General features: G+C 45.0%; 1 protein-coding gene across 2 annotated transcripts; it reads right to left on the minus strand.

The window, feature by feature from the left end:
* Nucleotides 1–10,648: 10,648 nt before the first annotated feature.
* Nucleotides 10,649–23,239, minus strand: LOC133361595 (zinc finger protein 883-like). Of its 2 annotated transcripts, XM_061580530.1 has the most exons (4): nucleotides 23,173–23,228; nucleotides 23,046–23,087; nucleotides 22,672–22,757; nucleotides 10,649–16,405 (listed from the first exon to the last, which is right to left on the minus strand). In XM_061580530.1, the coding sequence occupies exon 4, from the start codon at nucleotides 16,363–16,365 to the stop codon at nucleotides 14,365–14,367; it is 2,001 nt and encodes a 666-aa protein (XP_061436514.1). In that variant the 5' UTR covers nucleotides 16,366–16,405; nucleotides 22,672–22,757; nucleotides 23,046–23,087; nucleotides 23,173–23,228; the 3' UTR covers nucleotides 10,649–14,364. The 2 variants fall into 2 exon arrangements, with proteins under 2 accessions (XP_061436514.1, XP_061436513.1); XM_061580529.1 differs by lacking the exon at nucleotides 23,046–23,087 and having other exon boundaries at nucleotides 23,173–23,239.
* Nucleotides 23,240–23,863: the final 624 nt, after the last annotated feature.

The following is a 23,863-nucleotide window of genomic DNA, read 5'->3' on the forward strand; positions in this document are numbered from 1 at the left end:
TCGCTCTCCTGAGTGGACCCTCTCGTCGCACTCCTCCTGAGCCGACTCTCCCGGTCGAGCTTCTGAGTGGACCCTCCCGTCGCACTGATTTCCAATGCTCAGGATCCTTTACTTTATGCCGAAAATTCCCCCTGGATCCCGCCCACAAGGCGGGGCTTCTTCCGATTTTTGCTGTGTCAGGATCTGTCCGTAGGCAGGTGTGTCCATGTGTCTGTCCGTATGTCCGTGTGTCCTTGTGTGCATCACTGACGGTATATTCGTTGTCACACTCCCTCCATAAAACCCACGAGCAAACAATCAGATGTTACAAATTGCCTCGAAGTCGTCTCTCTGTCTGGGTGCAATATTATCTCTTGTCTGGCCTTCTTCATGACCCAAAACACAGACGTTACAAATCGTCTCATAGGCGTCTTTGTTCGTGTTGCACAACCTGGAGGGAGGGGCAACACTCTCTCCGACCCGGCGCACAAAGAAATGGTTAAAAAGTTTTAAGTTAACATTTGTCCCTTACTATTTCACAGTTATGATTCTGTATGTAACCTAAGGTCTGTCGTTTCCCATCGTGGTTCCCGACCCAAGTGTAGGTGTTTCCCCGAGCGTACACACACTCCTATCCCGCGCTGCGGGGATACAAAGACGGCCGGGATCTCCCTTTCTCTCCGACCCTGGGTTTAACATCGTTTTTTTTATTATGTATTATATTCGACCTGGTTGTGATTCATCCCGTTATCCTGGCTTTTCCATAAGTTTTACTTTGTCTTTTCATGCATATACTTATTACTATTAATTTATTTCCGATATCTTAGGTTAAGGGGTAAGTTTCTTGATCCTAGGAATTCGTATTCCTTGGTGCCTGGATGGTTATATAAGCGGAATATAGTTTATGGTGAATAGCGTTAACATTGATGTTATGTGCGATATTATGTATTGTGATGTCTTTAACTTAACTTGTTTGTCAGGGCTTTACTGACACGAAGTTGCATTCATAGCCCGCAGTCTTTGCCCCACCCTATCTCTGCTCGCCGTTGTTGTTGCCTGCCGTTAATTCAAGGCCTCATTAATTTCCGTCACTCCTGAGTAGGTGAGGGCGGTTGAACCTTGGAGTCAGTTCTGGTTTTTGTCTGCCTGCTTCTTCTTGTGTCCCCTGACCCCGGGAGTTATTATTCTACTTTATGGCCTGTCGAAGCCCCACTCGCTGTTGCTGGGCTGGTGTTGTTCCCGGCTTTTTGCTTACGTTTGCAGTTCGCCGTGCTCTTGATTTCCTTCCCTCTTCAACCTTATATTGACTATTCGCTCCTGTCTGGGTGCGATTCAATTTTGACTTAGGAAGGTTCTGATTGTCATATGCTTCGGGTCGAATTGTATAGAAAGTATTGAAGTATGGAAATAACATTTCATATTGACTTAATAATGGTGATGGTTCAGTAGGCGTAACTTGTGGCCTGGTTTAATTGGAGTGGGTGTGAATATCGATAACTTTAGCCTACCCTGTTGTTAAATTCCGACTTTAACGTTACTTTAATAGCAATACAGAATAATTGAGCTTTTTGTCTTAACTAGGCGAATGCGAACTTCTGGTGACCCCACAGCCTTGTTGTTCAGCTGGGTCTGCCTCCTTGAGAGATATACACCACTCTTATTCTCGTCTCACTGTGGTCATCCAACCTTCTGCTCTGGGAGTGTTATTCTTACTTTCAGGTCAAAGGCCCCCTCACGTTCAGACGTACAGGGTTGTTTACATCAGCTCCCCCCCTGTGCACGTGTTCTAACTAGCTCGGAATCCCTGAACACACAATCAGTGATGATTCCTGGCTTTCTGTGGTTGTGATTTAGACAAAGGCGCCTCTGTTTCTTCCATTGCCTTTGAGTCGACACTGCCCTATTATTTGCCCATGTGCTGAGGTCATAGAATTCGTTTTGACTTCAGTAATATTAACATTCAGTATTGGATTAGCAAATGGGCAATGGTTCATTTATGTAGCTCGCAGCCTGGTCTCCAATTTGAGCGAGCGCGAGGATCGATAATTTAGCCTACTCTGTTGTTGAATTTCGAATTTTGACGTTACTTTAAAACCATGCAGGATGGTTGGGCTTTTTGCCTTAACTATGTCTGGCTGACACTCCCACTGTCTCTGCCGCCTGCACGGGTGACATGTGCCCGTTCATCAGGCCTTATCTTTCCTTGAAGCAAGGTTGCAAATTCTGCCATCCTAGCCCTCCTCCAGTTCATTACTTAACAACACCTGGTGTTTTGCAGTTTGCTGCGCTTGGTGTGTTTCACTCATTAAAAAAACAAGTAAAAAGATAATATATAAAAATCATCAAATATTATTAATCTCGATTATGGAAGAAGGGTTATGATACAACAGTCGTCACCCTGGCCATGCTTGTGAGTACGAATAGTCTTCCTGGTATCCATCACGTGAAGACAGTTTAACTTCTGACACCAGTTGTAATGGTGTAAATACTGCAGGAGACGAGTTGACGGAGGCAGCACGTATTTATTATAACACCCTACAGAAACAGTCAGCTATACAGCCTAGGAACACAGCCTACGGCTACGCGTGCCTGACACTGGCTACGCTCTCAGGTCCTCTGGCTATGTACTTCCTAGAGGAGGCTATCTGACCCGACCTAGCCAGGGTATGGGTCTCAACCACTGGCCCATCGAACCCGGCCTTGATAAGGACGTCGGGCCGCGGGTACCCAGAGTCTCACCACTGAGCCACACAGAGTCCCGGCCCTGATAAGGGCAGCGGGGCTAGGGGTCCCAGGGTCCTATCTAGCTTGCTCCGTCTTCATTCTTCACTGGCTCTAACGATTCCTCGAGCGCTCACGTGCACCGCCCTATATAGCCTCTGCCCCCCGAGGGGCGGGGCTAATGCAGACGTCGATGTAGCCACCCACGCACGGACCGTGATGTAGACACCGGCTACGCGATGGCTCTCTACACCCCGGTACGTACCACCTCTACACATATGTGCGTGTCTGTGTGTGTCTATGCGTGTGTGTCTATGTGTGTCTGTATGTGTGTGTCTGTGTGTCTATGTACGGGTATATATGTATTTGTGTCTGTGTGTGTATGTGTGTCTAAGTGTGTGTCTATGTGTGTCTGTCTTTATGTGTGGGGGGAGCGGTAGTGTAGTGGTTAGCGACCTGCGCTATGTACCCGGCGACCCGAGTTTGATTCCTGCTCACGGCCAACACCAGTGGCAATTCTTTGAACTGGTCCTGGGCCTGCCCTAGGTCGACTCAGCCTCAAATGAGTACCTGGTGTGGTGTGTAAACATCACCACTGCGGAGACAAAAGCGGCAGAGTGTAGTACTGGCCTACGTAGGTGCACACGAAAAGCACTTGCCCCAACAGTCTGCTGAAGGCTAAATGGGGGATATTTGTCTTTGCTCGCCACACCACCTTCTCCTGTGTCATTCTGGCCATGATAGGTGCAGCTTCCAGTGGATCTTTGTGTGTGTCTGTTTTTTGGTGTGTGTCAATGTGTGTCCATCTCCCAGTCTCCTTGCCTGTCTGCATATCCCTCTAACTACTCCTCTGTCTAGATCAGGGGTCGGCAACCAAAATAACAAGAAGAGCCATTTCTTTCCAATTCGGTACAAAATTCAGTATTTCAAGAGCCGCAATGCATCTGAGTACATACTGTACATACGTACATATCGTCAAGAAGCAGCCCGTAAAGAGCCGCATGCGGCTCCGGAGCCGTAGGTTGCCGACCCCTGGTCTAGATAGTTGGTTTTCTGTATGCTCACGTGTCTATCCTTCTATCTTTGCCTCTCAATCCAAATCTCTGTCTGTCTGCCAAACTGTTTATCTCCCTGAATAACTGTCTTACGACCTCTCTGCCCGCCCAACTATATTTTCATGTGTCTGTTTTTCCACGTGTATGCCTTTCTATCTATCCCAATTTTCTGTTTGTCTGTCTCCTGATCCCCTTATAATTATTATTGTAAATAATAATTTACCTTATCCAAGAAATCCCCATTGCGTCGTAGGACTAATTTCCAGCCTTGGCGGGTTTTTTTGTAAGTGGGGAGGAAACCGGAGGCACCCGGAGAAAACCTCACGCCTTGTGCGAGGGTGCAACGCTCTATCCCCCACGTACAGAAACAGTTGGCGATGAGTGCACACTCACTGGAATCGCCGTCTCTTGGCAAGCCAGGGGTATAGGTCACCTCCTCCTCGACACTCGCAGAAAGGAAGGTGTGTCTCACACAACACCATCTGTCTGTGATCCGCACCAATGCCTCCACACAGTGCTGAGATCACAGGCAGTTGTGTGCAGCAGTGGCAGCAGCAGTGTAGCCACCATCGCTACCTCCTAAGGCGATGTTTTTCCCGATATTCCTAGTCGTTTGCAAAATGCGAAAAGCGACATAATAACAATTGCGCCTCTACACACATCGACATTTCGGGCGATCCGAATATTTTTCTTTTGGAAGTGCGACGTCGCACGGAGTGACAGCTGGCTTGGAATTAAAGTGTGGGGGGGGGGGGGACGCCCGGTGACGTCACCATGGGGGGAGCACAGGGAGGCGTTTTGACATGAGTTCGGGAACGTCAACACGAGTCGATCCTCGATTATCGATCCGGCTGCTTTCCACGGTTATCCGGCCGCGGTACCGGGCCGATCTGGTGAAGCCGCCAAAACCTCTGCAAAGGCTGTGCGCGAGTCCGGTGATAGGCAACTATGTGTGTGATAAAAAAAAGTAGCTAGCCTTGATTTCAGTGTTAAATATTCTATACATTATACACTACATACAACAACTTCAACAATGAAAATACTGAACGTATATACATCTCCCCATGCAGAGTCTCCGAGATTCTAGTGATAAGTACGGTACAGCAAATACAGTAACTTTTTAAGGGAGGATATTTATTTTTGTATGTGAGTGTGATTGTGTGTGAGTGAGTGAGGGTGAGTGAGTGTGAATGAGGGTGTATTTGAGTGTGATTGTGTGTGAGTGAGGGTGTGAGTGTGATTGTGTGTGAATGAGGGTGTGAGTGTGATTGCGTGCGAGTGAGAAAGAGTGTGTGAATGTGATAGTGAGTGTGTGTATTGCATGTGAGTGTGAGCGAGTGTATTGCATGCGTATATATTTGTGTAACACAAACCCGAACCCTCCCCTAGGTCGACTCAGCCTCAAATGAGTACCTGGTGCGATGTGTAAACATCGTCATTGTGGAGACAAAGGCGACCGGGTGTGGTGATGGCCACCCACCTCCTCGTGTGCCGTGCCGGCCTTCATAGGTGCTCGCTAACAGCGCTTGCCCCAAAAGTCAGTTGAGGCTATACGGGGGATCTTTGTCTTGTAATGTGTGTAACGTGTGTGTGTGTACACGGGCGTGCATCCACGCACAGTAATTGGAACGTGCAGTTAATCTATCTGGTGATACAGCGACCTCTGCCTGAAACACATGTTGGCACAGCGACACACAGACACATACACGCGCGCACACACACAGCAACACACAGATAAATGCACGCGCATATATACAGCAACACATACACACGGGCACACATATAGCAGCCCACCCAGACACAATGGTAAAACCAGCAACACACATACATATAGACACACATACAGACAGGCATACACACATGTAGCAACACACATACACACGCCCACAGAGACATCAACACACACAGACACCAATACATTCAGATATACTGTATACAGCAACACAGGACAAACGGACACACATACATACATGCATCCATACAAAGACAGACACACACACAGAACGAACACACACACACAGAACGAACACACACACAGATATACATCCTGTTCATACAGTCGACATTATAGACTGCCCCTACGCTCACTCAGTTTAATAACCATTGCTACAGTCTACATTATAGACTGCCAATACGCTCACAAAGCTTAAAAACTAGGCTACAGTCTACATTATAGACTGCCAGTTCGCTCACTGAGGTTAAGAACCAGCCTACAGTCGACATTATAGACTGCCAGTACACTAACTCCGATTAAAAACTAGGCTACAGTCTATGTTAGTGTTTTTTTATTCACTTAATTTGTAAAAAATATATATATATCTCCGTGACTTTACTGAAAGAACAAAATAATTTCCCAACCAAGATCCTCCAGACTTGCTGGCGCTGTCTTTGCATCCAGCCTCGCCGACACCCTGTCTTCACGTCGAGACTTGCTGACAGTATTTGTACAAGTGAGAATTTTCTAATGGTTCTTGCGTTACAGGCTATGGGCTTATTGTGGCACTTGGAATTTTACACCTCTAATGCAGACTCTGCTCCTTATTGATCTCCTCATGCGTGTTTCAGTTTCAAAACACTTCAAACGCCTTCAAACACAGTGTCCTTGACGGGGTTTTTAACGTGTGTTCTCTGACGGTTGTAAAGATTTGATGACCGTGAAAACGTCTTACCACACAAAGTGCACCTGATGGGCTCCTCTTCTGTGCGTGTTCTCTATTGTCGGTCAAGATTTGATGACCGTGCAAATAAATTCCAAGACTCAGTGCACAGTCGTCACGTCCCTTGGACGAGGGGAGTTCTGCTCTTGGTGAGGTCACAAACCAGATAGGGAGGCGCTGACATTACCCACTCGTGACTTTGAGGTGACGTCTCCAGAGGGGGCTTTTACATATTTAAACATGTGGTAAGCAGTGGGATATCGAGGACACGGTTAAGTTTTATTTAAAGTTATTAAAATTCAATAAAACCTAGGCAAGGATACAAATCAGTAACACAAATCCATGATGCATTTCAAATGTGCTCTTAAAATTACCTCCTTGCTATTGTAATGCGAGCAAGGAAAGAGGGGGCAGAGTCAGGGTCACGTGAGGAGAAAGAGGAGTCAGGGTCACGTGAGAGAGAGGATTTAGGGGAAGAACCGGAAGGGATTTGGGAGTGAAGAAGAAGTGGAAACAGGAGGAGGCCACGCTGGGCAGTGGCGAGAGGGTGGCGCGATTGCCACGTGGTGGAAGGCCACGGCACCGTCGGCCAGCGGTGTACGTGGGGCACAACAGAGCTAGTGGGCGAGAGTTAGTGGAGTAGAGCTAGCAGAGGAGAGCTAGTGGAGTGTGGGAAGCTAGCCGGGCGTGAAGAGCTAGCAGAGTGTGCGGGGCATACAGAACAGCAGTGTGGCTGCAGAGCGGAGCAGCGGTGTGGCTGCAGATGGAGCAGCGGTGTGGCTGCGGAGCGGAGCAGCGGTGTGGCTGCAGGGTGCACGGTGGAGGAGGTGCGGGTCTGAGCGAGGACGCCGTAGGGGCGAGAGAGACAAGAACCCGAATAAAGGACAACGGAGATCTACACTGTTTGAAGAGTCCTTTATTACATTATGAAACGGATCAGCAAACACGATGTCTCTTCATTTATTGGTCTCTTCACGAAACAAATAATTTTTTCTTTCTAGATTTGAAGTTTTCGTGACAGCAAGAATCCATAATTTTTGGTTCTTTCGGTAAAGTCACGTCGACGCAGGCATTGTATCTCACCAGCCGTTGTCTGCCACACACTATTAATCAGCTTAACTTCCGCCCCCGACTCCACACACCGGCATCCCAAAAGGATGTTACTAATCAGCTTAACTCAGCTTATCTATTAATCGGCTTAACTTCCGCCCCCAAGTCCACACACCGGCCCCCCTGCGTCCTAAAAGGACGTTATAAATCAACTTATCTCAGCTTAACTCCCCCTCTCGACTCTGCACGGCGCCCCCCCCCCCCCCCGGCATCCCTCCTCCCTGGCTCCTCCCCCCCTCTTACCCTATATAATCGCTTGTCACAAATAGCTCTCTCTACTCACTACAGTAATTTTGCTGTGTCTGTTCCATCTGATGACGGAAGCTTGTATTGCCTCCGAAACGTCGTGATTTAATTTAGTTATTTTCATTTGATTATTTTTATAAAAAAATAATTATTTTTCATCTACGTGACTTTACCGAAATCAAATTTTAAACTAAATATAGATAGCAGCCTTCTGGGAGTGCATCATTGATTCAGTGCAAGCCACCTGTGGACTGGTATTGGTGTGTAATGTCTCAACAGCAGTCGGGCTTGCTTCAATCGATGGTTATTTATAGTCCTAGTTCGACAAAATAAAAAAACATGGAATACAAAAATTCGTGTTGTGGAGAATGTATCTCCTATACGTAACTTGTAAGTGGTATGCCTTCAAAGACAATGGCTTGTTCCAGAGGCAGATGCTTCCTGAATGACGAAAAATACCCCTTGACCCATATCACAAGAACAGCTCTCACGTGAGTTATCTGTACAGGTTACTTCCAAAACACACACTTTCCCCTAACAATCATGTGTTCCGGTGTGCTTTACAAGTGACGAATTGGCATGTTCTGGTTATGTGACAACCCTTACTAGTTGGCTGTATCGGGTGGTGGCGGGATTTAACGACACCTTTATATATTTACGCAATCTTACCCAGAAACCTCTATTATGTACGTATTCCATGTTTGACCCTGATAGACAAAATGTTACATGTACGCACAAAATCAGACAAGTATTAATTAAATTATTCTAAATTATCAATAGGCATATTGCCAGAATGTAATTACTGCACTGAAATGTATTTCATGTTATATCGTATTTACAATAAGTTGATCTATGTCAGATGAGGCCTACACCTGCAGCATTCAGATTGAGCGAAGCCAAGGGGGAGTGCATTCTATTTTTATTGCAGAGGTTCAAGGTTCAAATCCGACAGGCATCCCTGGTTCGTCCAGGAACATTAACTACAAATATGCACCGTCTGCTTAACAGTTGATTGTAAAAAATTCAAAACGAGGCGATTGCATGCTGGCATTGTGGTTAAAATTTGGCAAATTCTAAACATTACCCACAAACTTGATTTGAAGCTTTCGTGACTGCAGGAATTACTCTTTGGATCTTTCGCTTCGGGGTGGATTCATTGACATGCTAATTTCTCTGCTCCAGCAGCAGCCACCAGCAGACCCACCTCTCTCTCTGCCCACCCCCACCCCCTCTCTATTTAAGGCCTCGACACAGGCATTGGGTCTCTGTGTGTCTCTCTGTCTGTCTCTCTCTGCTTGTGTCTGTCTGTGACTCCGTGTCTGTGTTTTGTCTCTCTCAAATTTAGTTCTACCTGATGACGGTTGCTTGTGTTGTAATCGAAACGTCGTACTCTATTATTTATTTTATTTCTACGTGACTTTACCGAAAGAACCAGAGTATTACCCAGAAATTACACAACTGAGATTACACATCGATCATCACCCCCTACTAACAGACTCATGCCCACATGCAGGCTGGTGCAGGGCCACCTTATTCCACACAGAGGCAGCTGCCACTTAGGGTGCTTGTTTAACAGTGTCTTGAAATAAAAAAAAATGTTATTGTATTCAATTATGGTAATAAAAAATATATTCACATGCGATGATGCAAATTAGCCTCAGCTTCGTTGTCTCGCGTTGTATTGCCTCGTGATGATACGATGAAAAATGTCTAATTTTTTTTTTATGCAAATTTAGAAAATCTGTAAATATATGCAATTGTAGTGACTGAATATCACTGTGGTGCCAGGCTTGCGAGGTCACGGCGGATAATGTGTCATTATGTACAACCCGGTTACGGGTCGTAGCACTAGCCCTAGCGGGCTTGGGTGAGTGCTGGTTCGTGCGCAAGCACCACGTGCAGTGTGCGGTGCGACTCGCGGTGAGGGAGCGAGAGTGTCAGCCAGCCAGGGTGACGTTGGGGCATGATACGCTGGTTGACCTGCCGACACGTGACCGAATATTGGAGGGGGGGCACTGGTGGACAGGGGATCCTGGGCGGTCACGTGGTATAAAGGAGCCAGCCCCAGCCGATATAACGGGGGCCTCGTGGGGCTCGAGGTTCTTCGGGTTGTTGGTGAAGAAGATCCACATCAGGTTGAAGAAGCCTCGAGCCACGCGGTCCGGGAACCAGCTCGTGGTCCAGACCGGGATAGCGAACTGTCTAGTTCTGCCGTAGCGTGGTTAGATTGGCGTTCAACACCCGAGTGTAGGTTACATTATATTGTGTTGAGTTGATGTAAGTGTTGCTCCTATGACGTCTGCGACCCAGTTGGACTCACTACACAATTATGAAAATTAGGCTCAGCTTCATTGTCCAGAGTTGTATTACCAATTGTGATAATACAATAAAAAGTGTAAATGTATAAAAATGCAAATATATGGAATTATGTAAATGTGTGTAACTATGCAAATTACTCAGCTTCATTGTCTAGAGTGTATTACCAATCATAATACAATAAAAAGTTTAATTATGCAAATTTATGGAATTCGGTAACTGTGTAGAGGACTAGTTGCGGACATGACGTCACGCTCGCTTCCAGGGGCGATGACGTCACGGGAGTTCATGGCGGGGAGCGGAAACGTGAAGGGTGGGTGTTAGAACCAGGGGTGAGAAGGTCTGTAGAAAGGCCAGCGAAAGCGCTAGGAGTGGCTGCACTCCTCGGCCGGCCGAAGTTGGATCAACCCTCGGCCGGCACGGAGGAGGCAGCCCGGACAGCCAGCCGAGCCAAGGAACAGACCGTGGGGAAGGTCCGAGTAGAGGACCCAGCCTAGGACCCCTAACCCCTGGGAAAGTGTTCCACCCTTACTGTTAAGTTGGCGTAAGCCCTAAATAAAACACCGACGTAAGCTCTTACTTGGAAACTTGCCTCCGAGTCGTCCGACACTTCTCAACAAATGTATGCAATTATGCAAATTAGGCTCAGCTTCGTTGTCTAGGGTTGTATTACCAATTGTGATAATACAATGATTATCGCTTTAACTTTTACTGATTCTGTTTTAGCGTAATTGTCAGGTCTCAGAATTCAGATCTCACCGCAGGATACAGTTCTTACAATTAAGATTATTGTGCATTAACTTAGGAAGGAACCACTCAGATTCTTCTATGTTAAGCAACTTTAATATCTAAAAACACTCTAATATGCGAACACACTTATGATCAGAATTGTCAACACCGTACTCCTGAAGATGTCCTACTCATTGATCCATACAATTAACCCTCCATGGTTACATTTGTTAAAACTGAGTAACAGAATAATCGGCTAACTCCTCAGAGTAGCGCGACCATACACAGCGATAGGAAAAGTCATTAAAGAAATTATAATCTTCATTCGAAACGTGCTAAAGAAATATGCCCAATGGCAAAAGTAGACAAATGAATTCATTGGTAAGATTATGCAAATGTAATAAACGACTTCCACGATGACTCTGGATTGGTGTCATTTATTAATAGAATGTCTGCACAGCTCCGCACTCTCTCTCTCAGGGCAGTTCTCTTGCTTTCCCATCCGCTGCTGCGCTCCATCTTCCTCTCGCTTTCTCTCCCCGTTCACGCCGCTAGCTGTCGGCGTGCCCGGGGAGGATACGGCTTTGCTGGAGGTTCGCCACATGGTCGTTGGCGAGGAGAGGTAGAGCGGCGATGCAGTCCGGACACGAGGCTCCCACACCAACCCCAAGTCCTCTCCTGCCTCCGCTTATATTCCCCCCGGCGGAGCCGAGCTCCGCCTACGGCCACGCCCCCTCGTGGAACCCTCTCGATGGTTCCCGAATATTCCCCGTAGCTCCGCCCATTACCCTTGGCCGAGATTGAATTCCTACTCCAGATTGGATACCGGTTACCCAGCGGTGGCCGTGCAAATATCCCCTGTAACCCCCAGGTGGCGCTCACTCATTACACAATTAACAAAATGTCCTGAAGCAAGTGTGTGTGCTAGGGTGCCTGTTTGGCTAACAGATGCTTATCAATTGGCTAATGGGACATCAATTAATTCGCGGGAAAGATTTTGTGATCAAAAGAAAAATCTCAACACAACAGTATTCCTGTGAGTTTGTAGATTCGTAACATAGATGCTTATAAATGTTTAGTGTGTCATCAACTAATGTATTAGTAAGGCTATGCAATTAATGAAATCAAATGGCTAAAATACTTCTAAACGACCGCATTCATGTAACGCAATGGACAGATCAATGCTTTTCACGATCGTCTATTAGTTAACGCACTACATTGGGATGCCAACCCTTTTCGAAACCAAGATAACTTTTTGGAACAATCTTTATAGTACCAAGCGTGTTATGTGTCTGGGTGTCTTCATGCTAACTATTGAGTTAGCGGCTTCCGAGGTGCAGTGTTCCTTGTACAGAAAACCTCAGGCCTCCAGCAGGGGCGCTGGGTTGGCGTGTGTCAAACACATGGCGCTCTCGGCTGCTTTGTCAGTCTCTCTCCACCGCTGGGGTGGTTGCCAAGTCGGCACGCTGGTCACGCTGTCGACGGTGCCCGTGCTGGCAGGGATGATGGGTCCGGCTCCGTCTGCATCGATGTGCGCAATGATCCCATCACCAGACACTGCTCGCAGCTCGTCCGCTGGTTGCCGCACGTCACCCCCCTTGGCACCAGACACTGTTGATCCTTGTAGACTGTGGAGCGACTTGGACAGACAGCATCTGCCGTCTCCCCACCCCCTCTCTAGAGTCCTCTTCCAGTTGTCTGTACGACTCGTGCTGCACAGAGGACATACTACAGATCAAGTTATATCGTTCCATGTCAGTCTCTGATCCGACCCTCAACCAAACTTCGCCTGTGGGTTGTGATTTAAAGAGGCACTCTCACGAATAGCGGTTTTCCCTTGAAGGGTTGACTTTGATTGGAGCAATCGGAATGATTGTCACTCTATGATCGCATGTGTTGGTTGTATACAGCGACCTCGCCACCGGGAATAGTAATGCCACAGCACTCTTCCCCACGTTTGTATTGTAAGACTGCGAGTACCAGCCTTGGCTGGCAGATTCTCTCAATCACGCAAAAATGTTTTAAAAACTCTCCGTGATGCGTGGCTTCTGCCGATACAGAGGTCCCTATCAATTTGCCAGTCACGAGAAAATCCCCGGAGCCTGCCACGCGCAGTACTGATTTCTGTTGTTGCGTTCTTGCTTATATCTGAATTTTTCCACCTCAGGCACTTTCTTATGACAAAGGGGCAGCTGTTTTCCTTTTGAAGTCGCTTGGGCTATTTGTTGTCCGGATGTCTTTATTACCGCCATGTTTCCGTTCACGTTTTGGGCAGCGTTCCCCACGCTCCCATCACGGGTTGGAAGTGTTACATTTTTTCGCCTCAGACTCAAAAAGGGGCGCTCTGGCATTTGAAGTCGTGACCTATTGTGCACGGGTGTGCTTGCTGTAATCATGTTTTCTGTCCTCTCAACACAGGTTGGAAGTTAAACAATTTTTATTTATTTTACACCTGTTATAGCTTGGTACCGTACCACTTTCCAGTTGACTCGGCAAGCGACTCAAAGTACGTTTTGAGCAGCGTTCACAACACTCGCGTCGCGCTTTGTAATTCTTGCGTGGTATTTTATATTTTAGGGGTAGGCGCCCCCTGCATACATAATTTACTGCTACCATGTTTTGTTAGCTAATGGAAGACAAAGGCGGTTGGTGAGGCTCTGATCCTGTGGAATACATATTATCTTGGTCGTGTGGTTGACATATTTCACATTGTATCTCTTCTGAATGACCCTAGGTCTAAAACTTTCATAACTATTATTTGGTTCATGCTTAACCTTTGTTCCCCGTCTGTATCGCCAAGGATTCTTGCTTCTTATTATCAAGTTATATTTTGATATCCCGAGCTTGAAGATATAGCTAAGATTCTAACTTTACTGTTGTATTTTAAAACCCCCAGTCAGCTCATGATTAACTACCCTTGGGTGGATTTCACTGTCAGGGGAGGTTCGTGACTCCTGCTGTTTCCATCTTGTTTGTTTTATTGTGGGTTGTTTCCTTTATGGAGGCCTTCTCTTGAAGTCAACTTGGGATTCCTGCAGGAATATGATCCCCCCTTTGGGTTTGGCGTTTTTTTATTACATTGTATGACTTCTCAGTAGGCTTGTAATTATCCTCCAGCTGTCTTTTGTGTGGCAAGTCAGGAGGAAACAGGGGAGGGGTGAGGGTGACTCACCCTTTCCGTGCCCCAGCTCGACATCCCGATCAAGATTATATAAAAATATATGCAGAATCAATCTTAATATACATTTTTGGAAAAGGTATACAGACAACATGCTCTTCAAGTGTTTGTGATAAGATATGATACAAAACTCTGAGTTACTGAGGCGAATAAGCAAGCACCATATAAATGCTAATATTATTATAACATAGTGAATGCTTGGGAGCTTATTGGTTCTGGCTCCTGGTGAGAAACCTACCCAACCCACAGGTCCGCAAATGCTGGCTGCTCTTACTCTGCAGGTTGAACCTAGGAATTGAGAGTTCAACTTCACGTTATTTTCATTAAAGGCCTGTGACAAAGGTGAATCTATTGGAGCTTCATTGTCTCAAGCTTACACATCTACCGGGTCTCCATTTGACTTTGTATTGTCTAAGAAGTCCACCCACACCTCAACGTCCACAAACTCCTGGGAGTTGCCTCGCTCTGCCTCACAGTCAGAATTCTCCTCCTGCTTCACGTTGCCTCCATCGATGTGAAGGCCCAATATTGGAGTTGAATCTTCATGTTCACATTTTATCATCACTTCTTCACTCTTCACCATCACTTCTTCACATTTGACCTTCACTTCATCACTCTTCACCATCACTTCTTCACATTTTACTTTTACTTCTTCGCTCCTCACCATCACTTCTTCACATTTCACCTTCGCCTCTTCAAATTTCACCTTGATACATTTGATAGTGTCCAAGCTAGTATTAACTTCTGGTTCTTTATTCAGGAGGGATGGGCTCATTGCAGCACTTTGACTTTCACAAGTCGATTTCAGACTACATTTCTTGGGAATGTTCTGGTGCCTGTGTGTTCTCTGGTGTCTATGAAGATGTGGTGAATGTGAAAACGCCTTCCCGCAAACAGTGCACTTGAAGGGTTTATCCCCTGTGTGTATTCTCTGGTGTATTTTAAGATTTGAGGACTCTGAAAATGCCTTCTCACACACAGTGCACTTGAAGGGTTTCTCTCCTGTGTGTGTTTTCAGGTGGCACTGAAGAACTGATGACCGTCCAAATGCCTTCTCACACACAGTGCACTTGAAGGGTTTCTCTCCTGTATGTTTCCTCTGGTGCCTTTGAAGACTTGATGACTCTGTAAACACCTTCCCACATACACTGCACTTGAAGGGTGTCTCTCCTGTGTGTGTTGTCTGGTGTATTTTAAGATATGCTGACTCTGAAAATGCCTTCCCACACACACTGCACTTGAAGGGTTTCTCTCCTGTGTGCGTTCTCTGGTGTTTTTTAAGTTGTGCTGACTCTGAAAATGCCTTCTCACACACAGTGCACTTGAAGGGTTTCTCTCCTGTGTGTGTTCTTTGGTGTTTTTTAAGATTTGATGACTTTGCAAATGCCTTCTCACACATACTGCACTTAAAGGGTTTCTCTCCCGTGTGTGTCCTCTGGTGGATCTGAAGATATGATGACAATGCAAACGCTTTCCTGCACACACTGCACTGGAAGGGTTTCTCTCCTGTGTGTGTTGTCTGGTGTAGTTTAAGATGTGATGAATATGCAAATGATTTAAAGCACAAATTGCACCTGAAGGGGTTATCTCCCGTGTGTGTTCTCTGGTGTATAGTAAGATATGATGACTGTGCAAATGCCTTCTCACACACATTGCACTTGAAAGATTTCTCTCCTGTGTGTGTTCTCTGGTGTTTTTTAAGATTTGATGACTTTGAAAATGCCTTCTCACACACACTGCACTTGAAAGGTTTCTCTCCTGTGTGTGTTCTCTGGTGGCTGTGGAGATCTGATGACTGTGCAAATGCTTTCCTACACACACTGCACTGGAAGGGTTTCTCTCCTGTGTGTGTTGTTTGGTGTAGTTTAAGATGTGATGAATCTGCAAATGCTTTCGAGCACAAAGTGCACCTGAAGGGGTTATCTCCCGTATGTGTTCTCTGGTGTATTGTAAGATATGACGACTGTGCAAATGATTTCTCACATACATTGCACTTGAAAGATTTCTCTCCTGTGTGTGTTCTCTGGTGTCTTTTGAGATGCGATGACCATGCAAATGCCTTCTCACACACAGTGCACTTGAAGGGGTTCTCTCCCGTGTGTGTTCTCTGGTGGCTCTGAAGATTTGATGACTCTGTAAATGCCTTCTCACACATAGTGCACTTGAAAGGTTTCTCTCCTGTGTGTGTTCTCTGGTGTTTTTTAAGATTTGATGACTTGGCAAATGCCTTCTCACACACAGTGCACTTCAAAGGTTTCTCTCCTGTGTGAGTTCTCTGGTGCTGTGTCAAATTTCCAGGACGATCCGTGCTGTTTGCATACTGGTCGCATTGTTTCCTTTTTATACCGAGCTGCGCTGAGTGACTTTGCTCCATCAGACCAATCCCGCAGAGGAAGCGTCAGAGGAAGCGTCAGCTGCCGACAGAAAAACATGTCCACACCATCTTCATCAGCATCGAGGCACAGAGGAATGAATATATACAGTCACATATAATATACACGTCTATACATATTTATATATTCATAATGAAGTTGAAAATATTCCCCAATTCATAAAACGGGCTGTTAAGGCACACAATGAGAGGGCAAATATGCATAAATTAATGTTCAATCGAAACTTTGAGGTGTAAAGCCAGGCTGAGATTTGCTTGAATGCTCGGATGAACAGATCTAACTTCAGCTGCATGTGCTGAGATATTTTCCTGACCGTTTCCATTCTTACAAAAAGTTCCAGAGGAAAACTAAAATAAACTATTCTATTTATTTTAGCTCCTTGTTGAATAGTTAATATACTTTACTGCAAATACAAATTTGACACTGTCACACACTGGCATGGTAAAAAGGTGGTGGTGTCCATAACCATGCCTGGCCACCTTCATCTGCTCAGTATTAATGCTTCCTCACTTCACCATGTAATTAATTTAAGATTAATAAAAATAGCAGAGGTCCCCAATAAGTTCAGCTTTCACTTACACCATGAAACACGATTTTTGTCTCTGGGTAGCAAGTGTTATTTTTTTTATTGGTTATTCCTAAAAAGTATTCCCCACAAACTTTGCTTTTGTGACCAGGACTTTACGTTAAGGAATGTAACAAATGCATATGTTTTCTTATTGAAAATAGGTAAATTTCAAAATATCAGTCCTGGTCACAAAAGCAAGGTTTGTGAGAATAGTCATTTTCTGTACTTTTGAGGCATAAGCAATTAGGAAATAACACTTACTACCCAGGAACAAACAAAATGTGTTACACAGTGCTATTAATGGAGTGGATTATTAACTTTGCTTTGTGTCCTGGTCACAAAAGCAAAGTTTGTGGGGGAATATCAATTTTACGTACTTTTGAGGCATAAGCAATTAGAAAATAACACTTACTACCCAGGGACAAAAAGATATATTTTTGTTACGCAGTGTTATCAATCATGTTTGCTGTCGGTGATAATCAAACTAATTGTTGAGTTCATAATGCAGTAAAATAACTGCACTACAGCTCCCGACAAAAATAAGCTCTTAAATACATACATTTCACATGGATCATTAACATATTCTATTTAAAAAAATCCACCATTCATGACGAAATAGAAGTAAGCTTATCACAATGCTAATGCCATGATAGGTGCAATTTAAGGCCATGTAAGTGTGGACTCCTTGTCAGCAGATAATGGGAATGATCCAGGTGTCAAGGGATAACTGACAGATGAACCAACTGTGCTCCCCAGTCTTGCTGGGTTTTAGGAACCCAGCGTTCCACTCATTCATGTGGGCGTCGCTCTCCCTACCTTATGGTTGTTGCAGAGCAAATATATCTTAACTGCCTTGCAGCATACCTCACGGGCCTCCTCCAGAGGCCAATATTGACATGACTGATCCCAGTCATCGGCGGTTCCAATCACCTCCACATCCTCCAATCTCTTCTCTAGCCAATGCCATGCCTGTTTAGCCCCTAATATATGGACTGACAGAAGCTGCTTGAGCATGCGGTAACTGGAAATGCGGGATTCATGACTGAACCAATGCAGCCTAGCCTGTCAAAGAAACTCATGATTATATTCTATATTTATATATGAAGAATCTGTAAGCTTAATACAAAACAGTCTGGTTGAATTAAGGATGAATCATAGGCACTCCAGCCTTCATTGTATAAGCCAGCACAGATGGTCATTTAAATAAGAGGGTCGCGGTGGCAACACACTGAGTCGGATGGTCCAGGCCTCCCTTTTCCTGGCGACAGGCTCGAGCTCAACCTGGGGAATTCCAAAGTGTTCCCAGGCCACTGCCTGATTATTCATGGAGAATTGAGCAGGTGCAGTGTTGTATGACATTAAATTCCCAGGCAGGTGATTTATTTTTGTCGAACATTTGCAAGGCCCCATTTCATGATGGAATTATCAAGCCATAGAACAAGATTCCCTAATTCCATCTCATTAAGTAGCCATTACCAGATCATCAGCAGATGTAACATGGTTGACCAGCAGGGTACAATCCTTTAACTATAACCAGGCATCGATTAGCGTATCATTGTAACCGTAACGAATGCAATGGTTTTCATATGACCATTGAGAGCTTCTCAAACTACATAGTTATTTTAGATGCTATGTAACGTAAAGCATGGGGCCAGAGTGAATTTCTGTCACAAGCCAAGTTGAAGAGGAAATGGCTCCGACTCCTGGTCACGCAGCTTTAGACCATCCTGCCCAATATCATACAAATCCTCAAATAATGTGAACAGAGGCATAGATTTGAAAACAAATAACCCAAAGCCCCAAGCCTCTTCATGGTATTATGGGCCTTAATTAAATCAAGAATGCAGATATCTAATTTCTGTTGAAAATCCGTATGCCTTTGCTGTTGTCAATAGACAGAAAATACAGCAGTCCCTTGTATATAGTGGAGGTTATGTTCTTGGAAATTGCAGCGCGAAAGCTAAAAGCGCGATATTCAATACTTAAGCCTTACTGGAGTGATGGCGTTAGGTAAATGTCAACTAAAATTTCCAAAATCACAATTGAAGTACTGTATTCCAAATAAACTACCAAACTTTCCACGTGCACTCACGGGTGAGTTCGTGCGTTTTTTGCACTATTTTTAGCTTACCTGCTCACACCTTCAATACCTAGACCACTTGCACACACCCCCTCCCCCTGCTCCTTACCTCCCTCCCTCCCTCTCTTTTTCTTGCCATGTGTTAAAGCCCAGGGCATTCTCACTACTTCCAGTTTGCTATAAATGCAAAAACATTATGACATTTCATATACTACAATTCACGCACTCACCATAACATAAGTCCCTCCACTGCACTGCTATATTTGTTCTCATATTTACCACGTTATCCTTCCCTATTATCAGCCCTGCGTTTTTTTCCGCCAAATGCATCCACTTCCGGCTCCTTACTGTCCTCTCTGCACGTGCACGGCTCACCTCTAACACACACTGCAATATTTATTCAAAAAAACACATGTACTATTCAAAAATATCTACATCTACGTAGCAGCATTACTGACCTCCTACATAAATATAGATGTTATACAACAGCTACGACTAAATACGTCAAGTCTACATCGCCTGGTAAGGAATAAAAAGCATGCAAATACGCGCACTAGCGTTAAAATAATTATATGTACACACACCACCACACACATACAATTAATACCCACGTCAAGCACTACAAACAATTATTTCGTTCCTTTGCGGCTGTCTTTACATTCCTACAATGATTACACATTCAACTATAATTTCCTTAATCTCTATATAGCATTCACTCACACACTCACTAACGTGCGCTTCTCTTCACCAAAGCCGATTACAATAATTGATGCCATTCGTGCAAGTGCTGCAATGGCTGCACCTAGAGCTAATGAAACGCCTCAACACAAAGTTATACAGCATGCTGCCTGTGCTGCACCTACAGATTATGAATATCCTGAACACTAAGAAGTAAGAGCATGTTGCCAGGGCTGCGCTGGCTGCACCTATTGATAATGACACTCCTGAACAACAAGAAACAGGACGACATGCTGCCAGTCTTGCGATGGCTGCACCTACAGCTTATGTAACTCCAGTACAGCAAGAAGCAAGACAGTATGCGACCAGTGCTGCTATGTATGCACCTACATCGAATGCAAATCATCAACAGCAATGAGCTACACAGAAAATTAACACAGCATAAATGGTTGCTGCCACAGCTAATTAAACTCCAGTCCACCAACAAGCAAGGCAGATTGCAAACAGCACTACAATGGCTGCAACCAGGTGCCTACCCTGCAGCCAAAAATAAGTCTTTTCCACACATTCCTCACTTCATTTAATCTTCCGATTCATTAGTTGCCATTGGTTCCACGTCTACTTCTTGCAATACTACCATGCAATGACATGGAAAGGAGACCCTCCAGGGCTATGCTGCAACTGTACCATGTTCTTTGGGTCTTTTGGTAAAGTCACGTAGATAGGTTCAAAGAAAATAACAAAAAACTACGTTTCGATCGCAACACAAGTGGTCGTCATCACGAAAAGGGGTTAGCCTCGAAAGGCAAACTGTTTATAAAGGTTTGCATAGGGGGGCATAGCCCAAGTGTGTCAGCAGCATCAGCGGCATGGGCGGGGCAGCAATACCAATGCAGCAGCAATGCCAATGCAGTATGTTAATGTAAGATCGGTGAGCGGCCTCCACGGCAAGCGCGCTGAGGTGGCTATGTTAATGTGAGAGATTAGCATGTTAATGCTGGTAGGAACCTCCTGGTTACACCAGCCCACAGGGGATTATTGTGTCCGTCCGTCTTGCAGGGAGGGGCTGGGTGGGCAGGGAGGGGCTGGGTGGGGAGGGAAGGGTGGGGAGGGGTTGGGTGGGGAGGGTGGGGCTGGGTGGGAAGGTGCTGGTCACCCCGTGGTGCCCTTATAAAACTCAATGTTTAACCTACTCACGACGGCTTGTGCCCGCCCTCACAGTCGGGCATATTTGCGGAATACACCACGCCACCGTTGACCCTGGCCATTCACCGAGCAACCCAACGTTCCTACCAGCTCCCTCCGCAGGAATGTGTTGTAAGATCGCAGAGCCGCCGCCACCTCTAGATTGGCAGAAGGTGGCTGTGTTAGTGTGAGAAATTTTACCTGTTCATGTAAAATCGGAGAGCTGAAAATAATAGCTCACATCGGAAGGTGGTAGGATGGGAACATCACTGAAACTGGTTGATAACGTCCTTCCAAGGATTGTTAAGTGTGTACCCATCTTCTCAGTTGAAATTGGGTCTTTGTCTGAAAAAATGGATGGCTTCATGAACGAATCTTTGTTGATAGCCAGTGAGATTGCAACGTACCGTCGTCTTAGAGAAATTAATTTCGCATGAGCCCACCGCATTAAGACAATGATCAGCCATGGCCGGGGTATGTGTCCTACTGTGTTTCAGAGCTGCCTTATGTTCACGAACGCGGTCCGATACATGTCGCTTAGTTTCCCCAATGTAACTACTGCTGCAGACACAGCTTAGTTTGTAGACACCGGGGTATTTCACGTCAGGGATCACATCCCAAAGAATATTAATTCCTGCAGTCACAAAAGCTTTAAGTCAAGATTTAACTGTACTATGGTTCAGCTGTCTAAAATTAATGACCATCCTGAGCCTATTCATGTTTTGATACCTGCCAACACTACCTATGCAAGCCAATTCCAAACGACAATAGAAATGTTTTGGCACCAACCAACTCATCCCAACATCTGGCTACATGCCCAGATTTAAAGTGCAGGGCCAGGTACATAATCGCATTGGCAGTCTGCTGCCACTATCTAATGACCAACCTACATTACCACAGATCTACTTGCATGTCTGACAATAGGTGACAGGCTCAACAGCATTGCAACAATGTCATCAACACCAAGATGCAAGTCCTGTAAGGTGATGATGGCTACAATTTTCTACTTCGCCTAACTGACCCAGCAACAGGCTTGCCAACACAAAAGAAGATTTCTGCCATGGACTTCTTTGTCTTCAGGATCATGGTGCGAATCGGCAGCTTCAATCTCTTCTTGATATGCAAAAAGCTCTTTCACCAATTTGTTGTCGACATGTATGCCAAAATTGAAACTTCATTCGATTAAACCCACCAGATGGCAAACATCCAACATTGTCTATCCTGAAGCTCTCCAAGGGCAACGGATTTAAAAGCTGTCCTCATTATGAAAGAAACAAGCCCTGCGATTGTATACCACAACCAAAAAACCGTGACAATATACACATTTACAGAATCCATTGGCAGAATTCAATCATTGTAATAAAACCAGCATTGCAAGATATTACTTTTCATTTTTGATTACTGAGACCTGTGCAAAGCCAGGTAACTTAGCTAGTTCTGAATACGATACTTCCGATGATGTTTGTGCATGAGTGGGGAGCGGTAGTGCAATGGTTAGTGTGCTGCGCTATAAACCCAGCAACCTGATCTATCGTCCCTGAGAGTCAAGCCACAACATTTGGCTGTCGCCTGATGAAGCTGGTTGTAATTTCTGGCGAAACGTCGTACTCAAATTGTAAATTTTGTGGCTTGGCTCCCCAACATACAACAAGTGTGCTGTACTTGTGACAAATTGGCCACGTCTTGTTTACGTGACAACCCTTACTAGTTGGCTGTGTCGGGTGGTGGCGGGTTTAACGACACATTTATATTTAAGACGATCTAACCCAAACAAACCTGTATTATGGATGTATATTTAGAGTTTGCAAGTCTCTCTCTCCCCGTGGTCGCGTGGATTTTCCTCCGGATCCTCCAGGTTTTCCCTGCACATTTAGAGTCAACATCACCACGCGTTTAGAGTATTTGACATACATTTTACACATTTCCACACGTTGAAAAGCCACTTTGTTGTGGACAGGTCGCTTCTGAAAAAGAGCGGTGTAGCTCAAGTGGGCTATGCCTGGTAAAATAAAACTGAAGAAATGTTTTGAAAGAATAAAAAGTTTCAAAGTAGTGAGTCAGGTGAAGACAAATGAAACTTAAGCAGAGAATTAAAGCAAATGCAATCAGGCGAGGGCAGGAGGCAAGGCCCCGCGTTGTAATGTTCCAACCTGGGCATCGATTCCGTACTCGCTGCTCCTCAATTGATATTCCTACGAGAGAGAGAGGAGCGAGGCTCTACCTGGGTAAACAACAACAACCACCACCACAACAACAACCACGATGTGAACTTCTCACCTCGGATCTCAGTGAGCGCGCAGAACAGCAGCTTCCTTGAACTTCCTGGTATCTCGAGACGTCACGCGGCAGCAGGTGACATGACGTCACTTGCGGGGTTCAACATACAATCCCCTGACTTAAAGCTTTTGGTAACTATAAAAACGTCACGCGATTTTGGCCGATTTTTTACCTCTCCTCCCCGCATGTCACAAAAAGTCAGACCCCCCCTCAAATATGACGTCGCAAAGCTCTGCCCCCCCCCCACCAATCCATATTTCCATTTTGAAAATAAAACATGCTTCAAATCACTTTAAACTATTGCCATTGTAGTGTGTATTTAATGTGACGCTGCACTTTGATGTTGTAGGAGGTATTAAAAAGGAGGCGTTGGAAAGCTGAAATTTAGCATAACATTCACTTTAAAATCTTCAATGTCTAACTAAAACTGCAGATGTTCAGGATATTATATTTAAATTCTCTTATAATTAAAAATATAAAAAGTAATTATAACTATAACTATTATAACTATACTTATTTCCCTCATTAAAATGCAAATCAATTTATAACATTTTTGACATGCGTTTTTCTGGATTTTTTGTTATTCTGTCTCTCACTGTTCAAATAACCCTACCATTAAAATTATAGACTGATTATTTCTTTGTCAGTGGGCAAACGTACAAAATCAGCAGGGGATCAAATACTTTTTTCC

The sequence above is a fragment of the Lethenteron reissneri genome, unplaced genomic scaffold, assembly GCF_015708825.2.
Source record: "Lethenteron reissneri isolate LAM-NWPU_2019-01 unplaced genomic scaffold, ASM1570882v1 scaffold_115, whole genome shotgun sequence".
NCBI lineage: Eukaryota > Metazoa > Chordata > Hyperoartia > Petromyzontiformes > Petromyzontidae > Lethenteron > Lethenteron reissneri.

What these genes read in the sequence shown, in the direction of transcription:
- LOC133361595 (XM_061580529.1), bottom strand. Translation starts at nt 16,365, where the DNA reads ATGGAGCAAAGTCACTCAGCGCAGCTCGGTATAAAAAGGAAACAATGC.